This window comes from Callithrix jacchus, chromosome 14 (assembly GCF_049354715.1).
Source record: "Callithrix jacchus isolate 240 chromosome 14, calJac240_pri, whole genome shotgun sequence".
NCBI classification, from domain to species: Eukaryota; Metazoa; Chordata; class Mammalia; order Primates; family Cebidae; genus Callithrix; species Callithrix jacchus.
Genome location: NC_133515.1, coordinates 29125192 through 29142107, shown reverse-complemented (window position 1 = coordinate 29142107; position 16916 = coordinate 29125192). Strand labels below are relative to the sequence as shown.

Sequence of the window (16916 nt, the reverse complement as noted above, 5' to 3'; positions counted from 1 at the left end):
CCTTGCCTGCCGTCTTCTTCTTTCTTTTGCCTTGCCTGCCATCTTCTCCTTTCTTTTGCTTTGCCTACGTTCTTCTTTGTTCTTTTGCCTTGCCTGCCTTCTTCTTCTTTCTTTTGCTTGCCTGCCTTCTTCTTCTTTCTTTTGCCTTATCTGCCTTCTTCTTCTTTTGCCTTGCATGCCTTCTTCTTCTTACTTTTGCCTTGCCTACCTTCTTCTTCTTTCTTTTGCCTTGGCTGCCTTCTTCTTCTTTTGCCTTGCCTGCCTTCTTCTTCTTTCTTTTGCCTTGCCTGCCTTTTTCTTCTTTTGCCTTGCCTGCCTTCTTCTTCTTTCTTTTGCCTTGCCTGCCTTCTTCTTCTTTCTTTTGCCTTGCCTGCCTTCTTCTTCTTTTGCCTTGCCTGCCTTCTTCTTCTTTCTTTTGCCTTGCCTGCCTTCTTCGGCTTTTGCCTTGCCTGCTTTCTTTTTCTTTCTTTTTCCTTGGCTGCCTTCTTCTTCTTTTGCCTTGCCGCCCTTTGCCACCTTTTGCCTTGCTGCCTTTTGCCACCTTTTGTGTTGATGCCTTTTGCCTTGATGGCTTTTGCCTTGCTGCCTTTTGCCTTGCCACCTTGCCTTGCCCTGCGCTGCCCTGCCCTGACCCGCCCTGCCCCAACCTGCCCCGCCCTGCCCTAACCTGCCCCGCCCTGCCCCAACCTGCCCTGCCCTGCCTTGCCCTGCTCCGCCCTGCCCTGCCCTGCCCTGCCTTGCCTGGGATTGCCTTTCCTGGGATTGCCTCGCCTGGGATTGCCTTGCCTTGTTTTACCTTGCCTTGCCTCACCTTGCCTTGCCCTGCCCTGCCCTGCCTTGCCTTGCCTGGATTTTTTGGCCTTTCCTTGCCTTGTCTTGCCTGGAATTGCCTTGCCTGGAATCGCCTTGCCTTGCCTTGCCTGGAATCGCCTTGCCTTGCCTTGCCTGGTGTTAACTTCCCTGAAATTACCTTGCCTTGCCTTACCGGCAATTGCCTTGCCTCGAATTTCCTTTGCCTGCCGTGTCTTGCCTTGCATTGCCTGAAATTGCCTTTCCTGTGATTGCCTTGCCTGGGATTGCATTGCCTTGCCTTGCCTAGCCTTGCCTTGCCATGCCTTTCTTTGCCTTGCCTTTTCTTACTTTGCCTTGCCTTGCATTGCCTGGAATTGCCTTGCCTGGAATAGCCTTGCCTTGTCTTGCCTGGAATTGCCTTGCCTTACCTTGCCTTGCTTGGAGTTACCTTCCCTGGAATTACCTTGCCTTGCCTTACCTTCAATTGCCTTGCCTCGAATTCTCTTTCCCTGCCTTGTCTTGCCTTGCCTTGCCTGAGATTGCCTTTCCTGTAATTGCCTCACCTGTGATTGCATTGCCTCACCTGGGATTGCATTGCCTTGCCTTGCCTTGCCTTGCCTGGCATTGCCTTCTCTTGCCTTGCCTTGCATTGCCTAGAATTGCCTTGCCTTGAATTGACTTGCCTGAAATTGCCTTGCTTTGCCTTACCTGGAATTGGCTTGCCTGGAATTGCCTTGCATTGCCTTGCTTTTCATTGCCTGGAATTGCCCTGCCTTGACTTTACTGGAATAGCCTTGCCTGGAATTGTCTTGCCTTGCCTTGCTATGACTGAAATCGCCTCATTTCAAATAGCCTTGCCTTGACTTTCCTGGTCTGGAATTGCCTTGCCTTGCATTGCCTTGCCTTGCCTTGGATTGCCTTCCGTGGAATTGTCTTGCGTTGTCTGAATTTGAGTTGCCTCAGTTGGACTTGCCTTGCCTTGCCTTTTGCCTTCTGCCTTTCGTCTTTTGCCTTTTTTGCCTTTTGCCTGTTTCCTTTTGTTTTTTTTTTTTTTTTTGCCTTTTGCCTTTTGCCTTGCCTTGCCTTACCTTTCCCTGCCCTTCCCTGCCCTGTGCTTCCCTGCCCTGCTCTGCCTTGCCTTGCCTTGCCTTGCCTGGAAATTTTAGCCTTTCCTTTGCTTGCATTGCCTGAAATTGCCTTCCCTGGAATAGCCTTGCCTTGTCTTGCCTGGAATTGCCTTGCCTTGCCTAGCCTGGAGTTACCTTCCATGGAATTACCTTGCCTTGTTTTACCTACAATTGCCTAGCATCTAATTTTTTTTCCATGCCTTGTCTTGCCTTGCCTTGCCTGAAATTGCCTTTCCTGTGATTGCCTTGCCTGGGATTGCATTGCCTTGCCTTACCTGGAATTGGCTTGCCTGGAATTGCCTTGTATTGCCTTGGTTTTCCTTGCCTGGAATTGACATGCCTTGACTTTCCTTGTCTTGCCTTGCCATGACTGAAATTGCCTCATTTCAAATTGCCTTGCCTTGACTTTCCTCATCTGGAATTGCCTTGCCTTGCATTGCCTTGCCTTGCCTTAAATTGCCTTCCCTGGAATTGCCTTGCCTTGCCTGAAATTGAGTTGCCTAGATTGGACTTGAGTTGCCTGGATTGGACTTGCCTTACCTTGCCTTACCTTGCCTGGAATTTTTTGCCTTTTTTTGCCTTGCATTGTCTGGAATTGCTTTGCCTGGAATAGCCTTGCCTTGTCTTGCCTGGAATTGCCTTGCCTTGCCTTGCCTGGAATTGCCTTTCCTTGCCTTGCCTGGAGTTACCTGCCCTGGAATTACCTTGCCTTGTTTTACCTGCAATTGCCTTGCCTTGAATTTCCTTTCCCTGCCTTGTCTTGCCTTGCCTTGCCTGAAATTGCCTTTCCTGTAATTGCCTTTCCTGGGATTGCATTGCCTTGCCTGGGATTGCATTGCTGTCCCTTGCCTTGCCTTGCCTTGCCTGGCATTGCCTGGAATAGCCTTGCCTGGAATAGCCTTGCCTTGCCTTGCCTTGGATAGCCTGGCCTAGAATTTGCCTGGCATAGCCTGGAACCAACTTTCTCTTGGTGGGGGGGCTCAAGGCTAAAGCGGCTGGATCTGAATATGAACGATCCCGCTTCAAGCCGCGGGTTCCCTGCTGCTGTCCATGAAGGACCGCAGGTTTGTGCTGAGTGATGGCTACAGCCATAACGGAAAGTTTCCGTAGTGAGGTGCGACCACTGACCCTCGGTCTGGTCAGGGCGTTGATGAGAGAGGCAGAAGATGGGTTAGAAAGGGTCCCAGACAGGCCTGCAGCCCAGGTCAACTTTCTTTTGGTGGGGGGGCTCAAGGCTAAAGCGGCTGGATCTGAATACGGATGAGCCCGCTTCAAGCCGGGGGTTCCCTGCTGCTGTCCATGATGGACCGCAGGTTTGGGCTGAGTGATGGCTGCAGCCATAACGGCAAGTTTCCGTAGTGAGGTGGGACCACTGACCCTCGGTCTGGCCAGGGTGTTGATGACAGAGTCAGAAGATGGGTTAGAAAGTGTCCCAGCCAGGCTCCAGGTGGAAGTGGTGGGTAAGGAAACCCCTGCAGCTGAGGGCGCCGTGGTGCCCTGGGCTGGCTGTGTTGGAGCAGAAGATGAGGCCAGGGCTGCAGCTGAAGCAGCTGGATGGGAAGATGGATGAGGCTGCTTCAAGGAGCGGGTTCCCTGCTGCTGTCCATGAAGGACCACAGGTTTTGGCTGGGTGGTGGCTGCAGCGGTCACGGCAACTTTAGGTAGTGAGGTGGGACCACTGATCGTTAGTCTGGCCAAGGCGGTGATGAGAGAGGCAGAAGGTGGGTTAGAAAGTGTTCCAGCCAGGCTCCAGGTGGAAGTTGTGGGTAAGGAAACCCCTGCAGCTGAGGGCACTGTGGTGCCCTGGGCTGGCTGTGTTGGAGCAGAAGATGAGGCCAGGGCTGCAGCTGAAGCAGCCGGATGGGAAGATGGATGAGGCTGCTTCAAGGAGCGGGTTCCCTGCTGCTGTCCATGAAGGACCACAGGCTTTGGCTGGGTGGTGGCTGCAGCGGTCACGGCAACTATCGGTAGTGAGGTGGGACCACTGATCGTTAGTCTGGCCATGGCGGTGATGAGAGAGTCAGAAGATGGGTTAGAAAGTGTCCCAGCCAGGCTCCAGGTGGAAGTGGTGGGTAAGGAAGCCCCTGCAGCTGAGGGTGCCGTGGTGCCCTGGGTTGGCTGTGTTGGAGCAGAAGATGAGGCCAGGGCTGCAGCTGAAGCAGCTGGACGGGAAGATGGATGAGGCTGCTTCAAGGAGCGGGTTCCCTGCTGCTGTCCATGAAGGACCACAGCTTTTGGCTGGGTGGTGGCTGCAGCAGTCACGGCAAATTTTGGTAGTGAGGTGGGACCACTGATCATCAGTCTGGCCTGGGTGGTGATGAGAGAGGCAGAAGATGGGTTAGAAAGTGTCCCAGCCAGGCTCCAGGTTAAAGTGGTGGGTAAGGAAGCCCCTGCAGCTGAGGGTGCCGTGGTGCCCTGGGCTGGCTGTGTTGGAGCAGAAGATGAGGCCAGGGCTGCAGCTGAAGCAGCTGGATGGGAAGATGGATGAGGCTGCTTCAAGTTGCAGGTTCCCTGCTGCTGTCCATGAAGAACCACAGGTTTGGGCTCGGTGATGGCTGTAGCGATAGCATCAAGTTTCTGTAGTACAGTGAAATCACTGACCCTCTGTCTGGCCAGGGTGGTGGTGTGAGAGGCAGAAGATGGGTTAGAAAGGGTCCCAGCCAGGCTCCAGGTGGAAGTGGTGGGTAAGGAAGCCCCTGCAGCTGAGGGTGCTGTGGTTCCCTGCGCTGGCTGTGTTGGAGCAGAAGATGAGGCCTGGGCTGCACCTGAAGCAGCTGGACAGAAAAATGGATGAAACTGCTTCAAGGTGCAGGTTCCTTGCTGCTGTCCATGAATGACCACAGGATTGGGCTGGGTAATGGCTGCAGCGATAGCATCAAGTTTCTGTAGTACAGTGAAATCACTCACCCTCTGTCTGGCCAGGGTGGTGGTGGGAGAGGCCGAAGATGGGTCAGGAAGGCTCCCAGCCAGGCCTGCAGCCCAGGTCGACTTTCTTTTGGTGCGGGGGCTCGAGGTGGAAGTGGTGGGTAAGGAAGCCCCTGCAGCTAAGTGTGTTGTGGTGCCCTGGTCTGGCTGTGTTGGAGCAGACAATGAGGCCTGGGCTGAGTCCTGGGAATGTGCAGAGGTCGCAGGAAGGGTGTCTGAGGAGGATAACAGGGAACCTGCTGACCTGCGGTTCCTCCCAGACACAGGAGGTCTAGAGGGGGACCCTGCAGCAGATGCTTGGAGGGCCACGGGGTCCAGGCCATCTTGGGACTTGCGTCTCTCCTGCTGTGCCTCTGTGCTGGATGCATTAGAGACAGCAGGCAGAGAAGATGTCCCTGTTGCCAGTCCCAAAGCATGGGACAGCAGTGAGGCTCTGCACTCCCAGAGGGACTTTTCCTCACCCTGCAGTGCACAATTAAGGCACATGATTTCGGTCTTTATCTCCAGGTCCAGGTCTTCAGCGGTGACCCGGAACCCAGCTGTAAGGGAGATGGCAGCCTCAGAGGCTCCCCTCGCCTGCGTCGCAGCAGAGGGTACTTTCGTCTATGAGGCCTAGAGGCCTGAGATGTCGGGGAGCCACTCCTGGGGGCCAGTTTCTCCCCAGGTGCTGAATCTGCTGCCTTTTCAGACTGGGCCTGACCCTGAGAGACAGCCTGAGGGCTGACCTCAGTCACTGCCTTTGAAGAAGTGAGGGGCAGCTGGCAGTCAGATGAGGCTGGCCCCTTCCCCCTCTTTACCCACGGGAAGCCTCCTGCGGAGCTGGAGGAGCTGGAGATGGAGTTGTGGCAGTAGTTAATCCCGGAGGGCTGGGATTTCTTTTCAGATGGCATTTTTGACCTCTGGGTATGGAGGTCTCTCTGCAGGGGCCCGGGCCTGGGTACAAAGGGAGAGAGGCCTCCACTGTCCCGCAGGGGTCTAAATGCAGACCCTGCATCCCTGGTGCCCTCAGGGCCCCCTTTCTGATCATCGGGCTTTTCTTGGCCTCTGGGGTTTTTTTCCTGCTTAAGCATCCCTGCCCCACTCCCCATGAGGGCCCTCTACATGATCTCTGGATGGGAGTGTGGGGTAGAGCAGGGTGTTCTGGGCCACAAAAAGGCGATTACCTTCTCCAGGGCCTCTCTGAGAGTCCTTAGGGCACTGGCTTGCTGTGGTACCTGGGCCTCAAATTGAAGGCAGGATCGCCGTACAGAAGACAGGGCTTGAAGAGTAAATCCTTGGAGTTGTTTCGACACCAGGCTGATTACAAGTGTCTGGGTAGGAAGGCTTGCCACTCTGTCCAGGGGCAGGAGCAACGGAGAGATCCCGCAAGCCAATGAAGTGAGGGATGCGGGCAGCAGGCTCAAGGAAACTGAGTCCTACTGCTGGGTCCTCGGCCCCGGGAAGGGACCGGGACAGGGATAAAGGGCACAGAGTGCCCAGGTAACCACTGCTGGGCGCAGTGGCTATTTTCGGATCGTTGAACTCTTGACAGCTGGACTCTGAGCGTCCTGTGAGCAATGGCGGCGAGGGATGGAGCGGGGTAGAAGGGGCGCCTGATAGGTACTGGAAGGAGAGGCGCGCGCACAAAGGACGCCAGACGTGAACGGTTTGGCCGGCAAGGTTCGCGCACAAGGCACCTGATGGCAATGGAAGGGGTGGCGCGCGCGCGCTCGCGGTGTACTATAGGGAGAGGCGCGCGCACTAAGGACCTGTGACCTTAACTGATCGGCGCGGCAAGGTACGCGCACAAGGCAGCTACTGACAACCGTGGGATTCGGGGCGGGGTAGGGAGCGGCGCGCGCGCTAGGTACTGGAGGGAGAGGCGAGGACAAAGGGCTCGGAATCTTAATGGATTGGCGTGAAAAGGTGCGCGCACCAGGCCATGATTATCAGTCTACGATTATTAGTATACCTAAGCTTTTGCTCATGCTATCGTCTCCCTTCCTGGAAAACCCTCCCCACCTCAAGGGTTACTGTCTCCAAGAAGCATTCCTGGTGGTCTTCCCGCTGCCGGCCTCCTAGGCACCGCTGCCGCCACTGCTGGGGCCCAAGACCTCTGCAGCACTAGGGACAGCGCTCACTCGCTCATTCACAGCCGGCGCCTCAGCCGGCATCGTTTCAGAACCATGGACAGCTCCTTGCTCAACCCCAGCCAGGTCCTGGTGGCAGGGCTCGCACACCCCAGGCCCTCCATCAGCACCTGGGCACACTTGGGGCCAAGGCCAACAATACAAAACACTGGCCGGGTGTGGTGTCCCACACTTGTAGTCTGAGATATCTGGTCGACTGTGCGCCCCTCTCCTCCCGCCTCGGCGCTCCTCCGACCCCCATTGCCAGCAGGTGCCTTTTGCGCATACCTTGCCGCACCAATCCCTTAACATCCCGGGTCCTTTGCGAGCGCGCCTCTGTCTCCAGTACCTATTTTGCGCGCCTGGCCCTGGACCCCACTTTTCCTGTCCTTGCCAGCAGGTGCCTTGTGCGCGTGCCTTGCCACGCCAATCCATTAAGATTCCGAGCCCTTTGTGCTTGCCTCTCCCTCCTTCCTTTCACATTATACAAAAATTTACTGAAGATGAATTAAAGACTTAAACATAAGATTTAAAACCATACAATCCCTAGAAGGAAACCTAGGCAGTACTGTTCAGGACAGGCATGGGCAAAGACTTGATGACTACAACACCAAAAGCAATTGCAACAAAAGCCAAAACTGACAAATGGGATCTACTTAAACTAAAGAGCTTCTGCACAGCAAAAGAAACTCTCATTAGAGTGAACAGGCAACCTACAGAATGGGAGAAAATTTTTGCAATCTACCCATCTAACAAAGGCTAAGATCCAGAATTTACAAGGAACTTAAGGAAATCTACTTAAAAAAAAAAAAAAAATCCTGGCCGGGCTCATGCCTATAATCCCAGCACTTTGGGAGGCTGAGGCGGGTGGGTCACGAGGTCAAGAGATCGAGACCATCCTGGTCAACATGGTGAAACCCCGTCTCTACTAAGAATACAAAAATTAGCTGGGTATGGCGGAGTGCACCTGTAGTCCCAGCTACTCGGGAGGCTGAGGCAGGAGAATTGCTTGAACCCAGGAGGCAGAGGTTGCGGTGAGCCAAGATCACGCCATTGCACTCCAGCCTGGGTAACAAGAGCAAAACTCGGTCTCAAAAAACAAAACAAAACAAAACAAAAAAGTATGTCCCTTCATATTTTTTTTTGGTCTCTATTTTATTCTATTTGAGTTCCTTAAAACTCAAACTTTTAGTTTGGTTTTTTCTTGCGCTTCTAGCTTCTTGAGGTTCAGCCAACAATGTTTAACTAATCTGAAGTATCTGCACAACTATTGCAGACACAGGGAAACTCACCTTTTAGTCTGTTACACCTGTCCTCTCAAAATTATTCTATTAATCTCAATCCACACTATTTAATTATTTTCTCTATTATTGGGTCAGATCACATATCATATTACATATGTTATATATGTGTATTACTCTCTAACAAAAGACAGTATTTAAGAAACAAGATCTTATAATTATTAAAGTATGCTTTATAATTAGGTGTTAGGATGTGATTTTGTACTTCCATAAATTTTTATTTAAAAAATTAAATTTAATAAGCTTGGATAACATGATTTTTAACTGGATCAAAAATTAGATGCTAGGTTCTCAACAGAAAAATAGAAACCTATATCAACATTGTTACCATGAGTTCACTTAGTCCCATGGAAGGACAAGTTGGAATGGTACTTGGCACAGTGTGATCACGGGGATATTTTTAAAGCAACTATTGTCAATCAGAATGAAATTAAATATTATAATTTGGCACAAAGTTAGCTGCAAATTTAAAACATGGAAAAGCATTCAAACCAATACATATAAAGATTAGTGTTCAATTTAATCAAGTAAGAAAAGTGTGAACAAAGCCTACATCCTTTTAATTGGTACACAGCAATATACAAACTGGATTATATAAATGTGAAAAAACCTAGATCTCTATTTCCTCATCTGTTTAATATTGTTTTAAACAATGTTTATTAGAGAAAATTCTAAATTGTCCAAAAGCACTTCAGTAAATGATTCATTAGGCATGTTGGTCAGCAAAGGAAATTGCTTCATTCTAGTTAGGGAACCTAAGATTGTTGATTTTTTACGATGTGCATCACCAAATAAATGATAAATTTTTATCTGAAAATAAAGTAAGTCATTGAAAATATAGTCTCATTTTTAGTCAAATGCACATACACATAAACATTCTCTCTCTCTCTCTCTCTCTCTCTCTCACACACACACACACACACACATGCACATACACATTGTCTATGCCAATAATATTATTGAACTAAAAATTTAAATTTTGGTAGAAGGAGCTAGATCAAGATGAAATAAATGTTTAAATATTACACATACATCTCAATTTTATCTCTGAATGCAAACAAAAAAAGTAGAACATAAATTTTAAAAAATTGAGCCACCAAAATATTATTCTAATGAAGTATGAGATAGATAAGCCCCCTGTATCAACAACAACAGAAAGAACAGAGCACTTTTGAATAAAATTAAAGAAAATCTATTAAGATGGCAGGTTATGCCAAGTTACATGGATTGGTAAACTCAATATTGTAAAGCTATTAAATTAGGCAATTGATCTATAAATTTAATGCAATTCCATTAAATACTTCAGCAAGCTTATGTATGTAAATTGGCAAACTCATTTTTTTCTGTTATACTTTATGTCCTGGGATACATGTACAGAATGTGCAGGTTTGTAACATAGGTATACATGTACCATGGTGGTTTGTTGCACCCATCAACCCATCATCTACATTAGGTATTTCTCCTACTGCCATCCCTCCCCTATCTCGCCACCCCTGACAGGCTCAAGTGTGTGATATTCCTCTCCCTGTGTCCATGTGTTCTCATTGTTCAACTCCCATTATGAGTGAGAACATGCAGTGTTTGGTTTTCTGTTCTTGTGTCAGTTTGCTGAGAATGATGGTTTCCAGCTTCATCCATACCCCTGCAAAGAACATGAACTCATCCCTTTTTATGGCTGCATATTGGCTGTATTTCATGGTGTATATGTGCCACATTTTTTTTGTCCAGTCAATCATTGATGGGCATTTGGATTGGTTCCAAGTCTTTGCTATTGTGAATAGTGCTGCAATAAACCATGTGTCTTTATGGTTGAATGATTTATATATAATGCTTTGTGTATATACCCAGTAATGGGATTGCTCGGTCAAATGGTATTTCTGGTTATATACCCTTCAGGAATTGCCACACTGTCTTCCACAATGGTTGAACTAGTTTACATTCTCACCAACAGTGTAAAAGCATTCCTATTTCTCAACATCCTCTCCAGCATCTGTTGTTTCCTAACTTATTAATGATCACAATTCTAACTGTCATGAGATGGTATTTCATTGTGGTTTTGATTTGCATTTCTCTAATGACCATAATGTTTTTCTCATGTGTTTGTTGGCCATATAAATGTCTTCCTTTGAGAAGTGTCTGTTCATATCCTTCACCCACTTTTTGATGGGGTTGTTTGTTTTATTCTTGTAAATTTGTTTAAGTTCTTTTTAGATTCTGGATATTAGCCCTTTGTCAGATGTATAGATTGCAAAAATTTTCTTCCATTCTGTAGGGTGCCTGTACACTCTTATGATAGTTTCTTTTGCTGTGCATAAGCTCTTTACTTTAATTAGATCCCATTTGTCTCTTTTGGCTTTTGTTGCCATTCCTTTTGGTGTTTTAGTCATAAAATCTCTGCCCATGCCTATATTCTAAATGGTATTGGCTAGGTTTTCTTCTAGGGTTTTTATGGTTTTAGGTCTTACATTTAAGTCTTTAATCAATTTTAAGTTAATTTTTGTCAATAGATTCAGAAAAGGCCTTTGATAAAATTTAACACCCCTTCATATTAAAAACTCTCAATAAACTAGGTATTGATGGAATTTATCTCAAAATAATAAGAGCTATTTATGACAAACCCACAGCCAATATCATACTGAATGTGCAAAAGCTGGAAGCATTCCCTTTGAAAACTGGCACAAGACAAGGATGACCTCTCTCACCATTCCTATTCAGCATAGTATTGGAAGTTCTGGCCAAGGCAATCAGGCAAGAGAAAGAAAGAAAGGGTATTCAAGTAGGAAGAGAGGAAATCAAATTGTCTCTGTTTTCAGATGACATGATTGAAAAAACCAATTGTCTCAGCCCAAAATTATCTTAGGTTGATAAGAAACTTCAGCAAAGACTCAGGATACAAAATCAATGTGCAAAACTCACAAGCATTTCTATACACTAATAATAGACAGAAAGCCAAATTATGAGTGAACTCTAATTCACAATTGCGACAAAGATAATAAAATAACACAACTCATAAGGGATCTGAAGGATCTCTTCAAGGAGGACTACAAATCACTGCTCAGGGAAATAAGAGCGGATACAAACAAATGGAAAAACCTTCCATGCTTATGGATAGGAAGAATCAATATTGTAAAAATGACCATACTGCCCAAAGTCATTTATAGATTCAGTGCTATCCCCATCAAACTACCATTGACTTTCTTCACAGAATTAGAAAAAAACAACTTTAAAATTTGTATGGAACCAAAAAAGATCCTGTATATATACAGTCAAACTCATTTTAAAATTTATGTGGAAAACCAAAGCATTAAGGATAGGGCAATTTTCATGAAGAAAAACAAGATGAGGGAATTTGCACTACCAGATATCAAGATTTATTTCTAAACAAATCTATAGTTATTAAACAAATATCATGTTGGCTGAGACTAAACAAATACATAATTTCCCAGTTAAACATAATTCAGATTATTTATTTAAACTAAATGTTAAAGGTGGACACTAGATTAATGGTTCTTAAGCTTTTGTGAATCTGAGATTGCTTTCAGAACTTGTAAAAAGTATAAATACCAATTTTGATAAAAATTACACACTCACACACACAACCATACAAAATATTTAAAAGGTTATATACAAATTCCAAGGGGTCGTAGACTTCCTGAAACCTGAACAGCTTCAAGAAGCTTAATCTTTTGATGGAACTCATTATTACAGAGCAGAACCCCATTCTTAGTTTTTTTTCCTATTGAATTAGTCAGTAGAATATATGAATAAAGCACCAGATAAAAATAAACCCAGTGCTGACAAATGAATCATAAGCCTGTCTAGTATACCCAAATGACTGAATAAACTAACTGTACCTTTCATATTTAAATAAATGTCTCATGTTTCGCATTAAAGATAAACAGAAAAATTCCAACTCATACACTTTTTCAATTTTATTAAAATTATTATTTAAAAATATACTCTGTAAAAAAGAGATATAGAAGCAGTGTCTCTGAATTAAACAAAACTTGCAAAAGGATATACACAATATGACATCAGAACAATAATTTAGCAGTATGTGTATTTTGCATAATATTGCACCATATATATCATGCAGAATGGGGGAAATATATATAAAGGAGACAGTCTTTAGCTCTATCTATAATATGTGACTCTGTGTGTGTGTGTGTGTGCGTGTGCTTAAAATGTCTAAATATTTTCCAAAATAACCTACACACTAATTGTATGTTTAAAGATTTATCAAATGTAAATTAAAGTAGCTGCATTCAGTGATCAGTGGTTTGTATCTTAATAGATAACCTTGTGCAACCAAATCCAATTGAACTTGAAATATACTCATGTAATGGATACAATAATTTCCAGTATTGCAAATATATTAATCTATACTCTTTTTGCTAAAATTAGTTGTAAGTTCCACTTCACATTTTAATGTTACAACATGCTATTCTATCTTATTCTTTTTCTTCACTGAATAATATTCCATTTTATGGTTGGTTATGCCACTTTTATTAATGTAATCATCAGTTGATGAATATTTAGTCTTTTTCTCCTTTTTGATTATTATGAATAATTCTGCTTCAGACAAGTTTGTGTGTGGACATATCCCTTCATTTCTTTTGCATTCGTACCTGAGAGTGATATTGTTGGATCATACAGTAACTCTGTATTTAGCCATCTGATGAGCTGTTAGGTTAATTTCTAAAGTGGCTGGACTATTTTATATTCTCACCAGCAAAGCATGAGGGATCCAATTTCTTCATATTCTTATCCAAGCAACTTTAAAGGGATATCATATTGTGGTTTAAATTTGTATCTTCCTAGTGACTAAAGATATTCAGTATCTTTTGAAATGTTTATTATCTATTTGCATATATATTTTTTTTGCAGAAGTTATTTTATTTTAGGTGGAGAAAGAGAAAAAAGAAGAAGAGAGAAACCTTTACGAGAGAGAAAGAGAGAGAGAGAGAGAAAGAGAGAGAGAGAGAGAGGGGAAGGGGATCCAAACATGGGGACCCCTATTTGCATATCTTTTGAGAAAAAAAAGTGTTATTGAAAGTATTCTTTTGAAATTATTTGTCTTTATTTTGATAAGTTGCAACAATTCTTTATTTATTCTGGGCTTGTTTTAAAATGTTTTCTTTTATTTTATTGCATTTTAGGTTTGGGGGTACATGTAAAGAACATGCAAAACAGTTGCATAGGTATACACGTGGCAGTGTGAGTTGCTGCCTTCCTCCCCTTCACCCACATTTGGCATTTCTTCCCGTACTATCTCTCCCCAACTCCCCTCCCCCGCTGTCCCTCTCCTATTCCCCCCAATAGACCCCAGTGTGTAGTGCTCCCCTCCCTGTGTCCATATATTCTTATTGTTCATCACCCACCTATGAGTGAGAACATGTGGTATTTCATTTTCTGTTCTTGCATCAGTTTGATGAGAATGATGTTCTCCAGGTTCATCCATGTCCCTACAAAGGACACAAACTCATCGTTTGTGATTGCTGCATAATATTCCATAGTGTATATGTGCCACATTTTCCCAGTCCAGTCTATCATCGATGGGCATTTGAGTTGGTTCCAGGTCTTTGCTATTGTAAACAGTGCTGCAATGAACATTCATGTGCATGTGTCCTTATAGTACAACGATTTATAATCCTCTGGATATATACCCACTAATGGGATTGCTGGGTCAAATGGAATTTCTATTTCTAGGTCCCTGAGGAATCGCCACACTGTCTTCCACAATGGTTGAACTAATTTACACTACCACCAGCAGTGTAAAAGTGTTCCTATTTTTCCACATCCTCTCCAGCATCTGCTGTCTCCAGATTTTTTAATGATCGCCATTCTAACTGGTGTGAGATGGTATCTCAATATAGTTTTGATTTGCATTTCTCAAATGACCAGTGGTGATGAGCATTTTTTCATATGTTTGTTGGCCTCAAGTATGTCTTCTTTTGTAAAGTGTTTGTTAATATCCTTTGCCCATTTTTGAATGGGCTTGTTTTTTGCTTGTAAATCTGTTTTAGTTCTTTGTAAATTCTGGATATCAGCCCTTTGTCAGATGGGCAAACTGCAAAAAATTTTTCCCATTCTGTTGGTTGCCGATTCACTCTAATGACTGTTTCCTCTGCCGTGCAGAAGCTGTGGAGTTTGATTAGGTCCCATTGGTCTATTTTGGCTTTTGTTGCCAATGCCTTTGGTGTTTTGTTCAAGAAGTCCTTGCCTACTCCTATGTCCTGAATGGTTTTGCCTAGATTTTCTTCTAGGGTTTTTATGGTGTCAGGTCTTATGTTTAAGCCTTTAATCCATCTGGAGTTAATTTTAGTGTAAGGTGTCAGGAAGAGGTCCAGTTTCTGCTTGACTAGCCAGTTTTCCCAACCATTTATTAAACAGGAAATCCTTTCCCCATTGCTTGTTTTTGTCAGGTTTATCCAAGATTGTATGGTAGTAGACATGTTGTGTTGCCCGTGATGCCTTCTGCTGTGTTCTTTTGCTTAGAATTGACTTGGCTATGCGGGCTCTCTTTTGATTCCATATGAAGTTTAAGGTGGTTTTTTCCAGTTCCGTGAAGAAGGCCATTGGTAGCTAGATGGGAATAGCGTTGAGTCTGTAAATTACTTTGGGCAGTATGGCCATTTTCACAATATTGATTCTTCCTAACCATAACCATGGAATGTTTCTCCATCTTTTTGGGTTCTCTCTTATTTCATTGAGCAGTGGTTGGTATTTCTCCTTGAAGAGGTCCTTTACGTTCCTTGTTAGTTGTATTCCTAGGTATTTTATTCTCTTTGTAGCAATTGTGAATGGCTGTTCGTTCTTGATTTGGCTCTCTTTAAGGCTGTTATTGGTGTATAGGAATGCTTGTGATTTTTGCACATTGATTTTGTATCATGAGACTTTGCTGAAGTTTCTTATTAGCTTCAGGAGATTTTGGGCTGAGACAATGGGGTCTTCTAGATATACTATTATGTCATCTGCAAATAGAAACAATTTGGCTTCCTCCTTTCCTATTTGAATACCCTTTATTTCTTTTTCTTGCCTGATTGCTCTGGCTAGAACTTCCAGTACTATATTGAATAGGAGTGGTGAGAGAGGGCATCCTTGTCTAGTGCCAGATTTCAAAGGGAATGCTTCCAGTTTTTGCCCATTCAGTATGATATTGGCTGCGGGTTTGTTGTTAATAGCTTTTGTTATTTTAAGATATGTTCCATCAATACCGAGTTTATTGAGGGTTTTTAGCATAAAGGGTTGTTGAATTTTGTCAAAGGCCTTCTCTGTGTCAATTGAGATAATCATGTAGTTTTTGTTTTTGGTTCTGTTTAAGTGGTGAATTATGTTTATAGACTTGCATATGTTGAACCAGCCTTGCATCCCTGGGATGAATCCTACTTGATCATGGTAGATAAGCTTTTTGATGTGCTGTTGTAATCGGCTTGCCAGTATTTTATTGAAGACTTTTGCATCTATGTTCATCATGGATATTGGCCTGAAGTTTGCTTTTCTTGTTGAGTCTCTGCCAGGTTTTGGTATCAGGATGATGTTGGTCTCATAAAATGATTTGGGAAGGATTCCCTCTTTTTGGATTATTTGGAATAGTTTCAGAAGGAATGCTAACAGTTCCTCTTTGTGTGTCTGGTGGAAAATGGCTGTGAACCCATCTGGACCTGGGCTTTTTTTGTGTGGAAGGCTCTTAATTGCTGCCTCAACTTCAGACCTTGTTATTGGTCTATTCATGGTTTCGACTCCTTACTGGTTTAGGCTTGGGAGGACATAAGTGTCCAGGAATATATCCATTTCTTCCAGGTCTACTAGTTTATGTGCATAGAGTTCTTTGTAATATTCTCTGATAATGGTTTGAATTTCTGTGGAATCTGTGGTTATTTCCCCTTTATCATTTTTTATTGCATCTATTTGGTTATTCTCTCATTCTTTTTTATTAATCTGGCTAGTGATCTATTTTGTTGATCTTTTTGACAAACCAGCTCTTGGATTTATTGATTTTTTGAAGAGTTTTTCATGTCTCTGTCTCCTTCAGTTCTGCTCTGATCTTAGTTATTTCTTGTCTTCTGCCAGGTTTTGAGTTTTTCTGATCTTACTCCTCTAGCTCTTTCAAATTGGATGATATGGTGTCAATTTTGGATCTCTCCACTCTTCCCATGTGGGCACTTATTGCTATATATTTTCCTCTAGAGACTGCTGTAAATGTGTCCCAGAGATTCTGGTATGTTGTGTCTTCACTCTCGTTGGTTTCGAAGAACTTCTTTATTTCTGCCTTCATTTCATTATTTATCCAGTCAACATTCAAGAGCCAATTGTTCAGTTTCCATGAGGCTGGGTGGTTCTGAGTTACTCTCTGAATTCTGAGTTCTAACTTGATTGCACTATGGTCTGAGAGACTGTTTGTTACGATTTCAGTTGTTTTGCATTTGCTAAGGAGTGATTTACTTTTAATTATGTGGTCAATTTTAGAGTAGGTGTGATGTAGTGCTGAGAAGAATGTATATTCTGTGGATTTGGGGTGGAGAGTTCTGTAAATGTCTATCAGGTTTGCTTGTTCCAGATCTGAGTTCAAGTCCTGGATATCCTTGTTAATTTTCTGTCTGGTTGATCTGTCTAATATTGACAGTGGAGTGTTAAAGTCTCCCACTATTATTGTGTGGGAG

General features: G+C 44.2%; 1 protein-coding gene across 1 annotated transcript; it reads right to left on the bottom strand.

Annotated features, from left to right (window-relative positions):
- Positions 1 to 1146: 1146 nt before the first annotated feature.
- On the bottom strand, positions 1147 to 6448 carry LOC144579148 (uncharacterized). Its single transcript, XM_078348421.1, has 2 exons — positions 6008 to 6448; positions 1147 to 5777 (listed from the first exon to the last, which is right to left on the bottom strand). The coding sequence occupies exon 2, from the start codon at positions 5328 to 5330 to the stop codon at positions 2466 to 2468; it is 2865 nt and encodes a 954-aa protein (XP_078204547.1). The 5' UTR covers positions 5331 to 5777; positions 6008 to 6448; the 3' UTR covers positions 1147 to 2465.
- Positions 6449 to 16916: the final 10468 nt, after the last annotated feature.